Source organism: Bufo gargarizans, chromosome 3 (genome assembly GCF_014858855.1).
Source record: "Bufo gargarizans isolate SCDJY-AF-19 chromosome 3, ASM1485885v1, whole genome shotgun sequence".
Lineage (NCBI taxonomy): Eukaryota > Metazoa > Chordata > Amphibia > Anura > Bufonidae > Bufo > Bufo gargarizans.
Genome location: NC_058082.1, coordinates 418,359,190 through 418,364,988, shown reverse-complemented (window position 1 = coordinate 418,364,988; position 5,799 = coordinate 418,359,190). Strand labels below are relative to the sequence as shown.

Below are 5,799 nucleotides of genomic sequence, written 5' to 3'. Positions count from 1 at the left end.
TTTTAACCAAAAGGTGTGCTGTGTGTTTGGTGGGTTTGGAACGAATGGTGGTCTCTGGATGGCACTATTACTGGGGATCTGTGGATGACTGACACTTATGTGGGGGATCTGTGGATGACTGACACTGTTATGTGGGGGATCTGTGGATGACGGACACTGTTATGGGGGATCTGTGGATGACGGACACTGTTATGGGGGGATCTGTGGATGACTGACACTGTTATGTGGGGGATCTGTGGATGACGGACACTGTTATGGGGGATCTGTGGATGACGGACACTGTTATGGGGGGATCTGTGGATGACAGACACTGTTATGGGGGGGATCTGTGGATCACAGACACTGTTATGGGGGGATCTGTGGATGACGGACACTGTTATGGGGGGGATCTGTGGATGACAGACACTGTTATGGGGGGGATCTGTGGATGACGGACACTGTTATGGGGGGGATCTGTGGATGACGGACACTGTTATGGGGGATCTGTGGATGACGGACACTGTTGTGGGGGAGCATCTGTGGCTTGCACTATTACAGGGGGATCTGTGGATGGCATTGTTACAGGGGGGGGGAATCTGTGGATGGCACTGTTATGGGCTGGGGGGGATCTGTGGGTGGCACTGTTATATATGTACCATCCACAGACTTCCCCCCAGCCCATAACAGTGCCATCCACAGACCCCCCCCCAGCCCATAACTGTGCCATCCACAGACCCCCCCCCAGCCCATAACTGTGCCATCCACAGATCGCCCCCGCCGCCAGTATACTAAAATAAGATGTCATATTCAATTTATACTTATTAAACATGCCCCCTCAGTCCTATTTCTACCTTACATCCGAATCGTTGCTGTAGAATGCAGGCAGGCAGAACGGGCGGCCGGCGCATCTCTTACTGACGTCACTTGCCTGAGCCGCCTGCTTTATTCATAAAGTAGGCGGCGCAGGCACGTGACAAGAGTTACGCTGCCGCCCGCCCGCCCGGCCTGAATTCTACTGCCGCGATTAGGATGTAATTTAGTAATAGGACTAAGGGGGCAAGTTTAATAACTATTATTTGAAAATGACATCTTATATTAGTATACAGGAGCGGCGGGGCGGTGCTATACTACACTGGCTGCACCGCCCCGCCGCTATTGCCAGCCCCCAGACCCTCCTCCCAGTCCCTCCCTGAGTCCCCGCTCACTGATACATCGCTACCAGCGATGTAAAACTGCACGCATTCGCCCCATAAGACGCAGGGGCATTTCTCTCCCATTTTGAGGGAAGAAAAAGTGCGTCTTATGGGGCGAAAAATACGGTAATCCGTGCTGACCTTTTTTTGGGGGTTTTTGAAGCACAAAAATATGAAACAAATTACAATACACATTAGTACAGTATAGTAATGTATAAAGAGAGGACACTAACCTTGCTTGAGATGACTTCTGGCATGGAGGAAGGCAGGTGGGAGGCAGTTATTGTTTGGAGGGAGAGTCCCCCTCCATAAGGACATCAGGGGGATCTCCTTCAGGGGTTTCCTCTCTCCTTTGTCTCCTAGCTGCAGGCTCAGTTTGTCTGAAAAATCTGTCCAATGTCACTTGTCTCTTCCTGCGCTGCATAACCCTCCGAAAATGAGAGACCACATTATCATTCATGAGATTTAGCACTCTGTTCACGACAGTTATGTTGGGGTGGTGCTTTTCAAAAAAATCATGGCACTCATTCCATTTTTGCATAATGGATTTTATGGCATCACTGCTAACCTCCTCCCTTTCTTCTTCTTCCTCAGTGGAATGCTTCTCAAGAAGTGCCTTCTGCTGCTCACCGTGGAGTTCAGAAAGTTCTTCCGTGGTCAGCTCCTCCCTATGTTCCTCAACAAGCTCTTCCACATCAGCACCATCAACGTCCAGACCCATACTCTTGCACATGGACACAATTTCCTCCACTACCTCTGCATCAGACCCTTCAAAGTCATGTTCACGTTCAGCGACACATTCTGGCCACAGTTTCCTCCAGGCTGAATTTAGGGTTCGGGGAGTGACCTCTTCCCAGGCTTTGTCAATGAGGTTAATGCAGTGGACAACATTGAAATGTTTCTTCCAGAATTCTTTCAAAGTCAAGGACGTCTCTTCAGTGACATTAAAACACCTAGTGAAGAGCGCCTTTGTGTACAGCTTCTTGAAGTTGCAGATGACTTGCTGGTCCATGGGCTGCAGAAGTGGTGTTGTGTTGGGGGGGAGGAACTTTACCTTGATGAAGTCATACTCTGCATCCATATCATCCACCAAGGCTGGAGGGTGTGCCGGGGCATTGTCCATCAGAAGAAGGCACCTTTCAGGCAGCTGGTTATCAGAAAGATATTTTCTGACGGTGGGTGCAAACACCTCGTGCAGCCATTCCATAAACAATTGCCTTGTGACCCAAGCTTTGGCATTGGCTCTCCACATGACGGGCAGTCTGGCCTTGTTCACATTTTGTTCCCTAAATGCACGAGGGGTCTGAGAATGGTACACCAGTAGTGGTTTAATTTTTAGATCGGCACTTGCGTTGGCACACAGCAAAAGGGTCAATCTGTCCTTCATGGGCTTGTGCCCTGGTAGTGCCTTTTCCTCCTGCGTGATATAGGTTCTGTTCGGCATTTTTTTCCAGAAGAGCCCTGTTTCATCACAGTTGAACACTTGTTGAGGGACGTATCCTTCTGTCTTCATGAATTCCGCAAAGTCTAACTTGTAGGCTTCTGCTGCGGCCTTGTCAGAACTGGAAGCCTCACCATGTCTAATCACACTGTGGATGCCACTTCTCCTGCGGAATTTTTCAAACCACCCCCTACTGGCTTTAAATTCGCCACTTGCTGCACTTGTAGAGGGGCTTCTTTGCAGTAAATCACTGTGCAATTTCCTGGCTTTCTCACAGATCATAGCTTCACTAACGCTATCACCTGCCAGCTGTTTCTCATTCAACCACACCAACAAAAGTTTTTCCACCTCTTCCAGAACTTGCGTCCTCTGCTTGGTTAACATTGTCACTCCTTTTGCAACATCAGCTCCTTTGATGGCGGCTTTGTTTTTCAGAATAGTCGAGATTGTTGACTTTGCCATCTAGTACTCCGAGGCCAGATCAGTCACACGAATACCACGGTCATGCTTTTCTATAATTTCCTTCTTCAGCTCAATGGGTATTTTCTTCACAACCTTGCTGTCACCTTTACTACTGCTCTGCACTTTCTTTTTGCCACCATGCTTGCGCTGCACATTCTTGTCACCTGCATTTCCACTTTGCACATTGTCACCTGCATTTCCACTTTGCACATTGTCACCTGCATTTCCACTTTGCACATTGTCACCTGCATTTCCACTTTGCACATTGTCACCTGCATTTCCACTTTGCACATTGTCACCTGCATTTCCACTTTGCACATTGTCACTTGCATTTCCACTTTGCACATTGTCACCTGCATTTCTGTTCTTGTCACCTTCATTGCTGCTCCGCACTTTCTTTTTTCCACTATGCTTCTTGGGAGTCATATTGGGTGTCCAGTGAACTGTACAGTACTGTATGTGCTAAAAAGCACACCAAAAAGCACTTAAAATGTTTGCAGAGTACTCACAGTACTTCTTTCTGTGTCTCTTCTTCTCTCCACGGTCTTCCTACAGGAAGTCACGACCATGTGACAGCCTGGAAACAGCATTAAAATGGCCGCGGCTCCTGTTCGTGAACCGAGGCGGAGTTCGTGAACCGGAGCATATTTTTATGAACTTTTCTGTTCGTGAACCGAGTTGTTCGCGAACAGAAGCGTTCGTGAACCGAGGTATCACTGTATTATCATTAGTTTTTTTTTTTAAGAGGGAGGATTTCATTAGCCATGTTTTTAATCCAATTTTATATTTTTAGTTCTTATAAACATATGTATTTGATCTGTATTTGTACTGGCCTGCAGTAAAATTGATATCTATTGACCGTGTAATATACCTCCGGCCACATAATCACTTGATCTTTTCTGTCCGGTGAATGCCTAATGTTTGGGGCCTGTAGTCCGGTGGCCTACAGTTAAATTTTTATCCATTGACTGCATAATGTACCTCGAGCTACATAATCAGAATTTATTTTATGTCAGGTGAATGCCTAATTTTTAAGGCCTGTACTCCCGTGGCCTAAAATAAAATTTTCTACGCTCCAAAAGGGCACATTTCAGAGAATTTCCCTTTAAGACGCATAAAAATGTCCCCTAATTAAGATACATGTTTTTTGTTGGAATTTTTGTCATTGATCCTCCTTTAGTAAGTCACTGTCCATGTTGTGGGACTATTTCTACTAAGTATTTGGTGGCTGCAAATATGAGCTAAAGGTTTTTCAGGTTCGCCTGCCATTAAAGTGAATGGGGCCCGCCTCAAACTTGCGGTTCGCGAACATTTGATCGCGTTCGCGAACCGTCCTGGCCTATGTTTGTCCATTACTATTTATGCATAATCACTTCCTTTCTGGAGTGTGAATGCAGGAGAAGGGTTCCCCCATTCTCCTGATAGGTTGAAGTTCAGAAAGTGACACTATCAATCAGATATTGATGACTTATATTTTCAATAAGCTATAAATGTCTCGTATGGTGATACCTCTTTCAGTTTTATTCTAGCCCTAAGAATTGGTTCAATCCAAAAATGTGGCCCTCGAACCAGAAAAGATTGTGCACCCCTGGTCTAGAGGAGTGAATTATTTCTCACTAGAAAAAGTACTTAGAGCTGCCGAGGTATAAAGTGTCGGTCTGTATGGGTCGTCATTGCATTTGTTCCAAGGGTACCCAGAAATCACTATTAGCCTTATGTACAGGATCCCACTGAAGTCAGGAGGATCACCTGGCAGCTGCTGCCTCTCTTCATGAGCTATAGCTAAATTACATCAATATGTCTCCAAAAAACATAAGATGCAATGGGTGATGATTTATCTAAACTGGTATGAAAGAAAAATGAGGCAGTTGCCCATAGCAATATTCAGATTTCAAAGGCCCCATTGAAAATGAAAATAGTCATCAAATTGGTTGCTATAGGCAACCACGCTTGCTAAGGAGTTTAGCAAAACAGATCCATTTACTGTTTAAGAATTCTGATACAAAATTTTTACATTTTCACAGGCTGAAAAGTTATTGGCCCAAATTATATATATATATATATATATATATATATATATATATATGTATATATATAGAGAGAGAGAATCGGACAGCACTCCAAGACTTGAAAAAAGTAGAAATCTTTATTCACCCATGTGAAAAATAATTGCAACGTTTCAGCTCACAACTGAGCCTTTCTCAAGCAAAGAAACACAAGACTGTGCATGTCTTATACAGCTTTTTCAAAAATCAGACAACCAATGAATTTTACAAATCAAGACATGTGACTATTCAACATGTGAAAGTAGTTCACCTCATTGGATCATGTGAACAATTACTTATGCAAAGTACCATACTGCTGGATACACAGGGATGTGTCCATTAGTGTTGAATCCAGACTTGTAACATTTGAATAATGTATATAACAAAGCGCATATGTGCATAGATAAAGTGCATAAAGGTACAAAAAAGATAAATCATATATTGATGTTTAAAATCATACACCACGGAGACTGAGGGAAAACAGTGAAGGTTTGATCATGTCCGACAAAACCGCATGTTCATGTGAATACTGGCCAAAAGCAGCACTGTTAACTAATACTGTCAGTACCACAGAATGTCAAAGACAAGCCTCTGCCTCCACTAAGCGCTCGCAACTAAGCTCCAATACATCATCAGCAACCAGATTTCATAATGTTGCCGTGTAGGAGCTATTGCAAGC

The 5,799-nt window shown here is 44.6% G+C and overlaps 1 protein-coding gene across 1 annotated transcript; it reads right to left on the bottom strand.

Moving 5' to 3' along the window:
* Nucleotides 1–1,452: 1,452 nt before the first annotated feature.
* On the bottom strand, nt 1,453–3,075 carry LOC122931633 (tigger transposable element-derived protein 1-like). The gene has a single exon (XM_044285711.1). It carries the CDS (start codon nt 3,073–3,075, stop codon nt 1,453–1,455), a length of 1,623 nt encoding a protein of 540 aa, XP_044141646.1.
* Between the last annotated feature and the right edge of the window lie 2,724 nt (nt 3,076–5,799).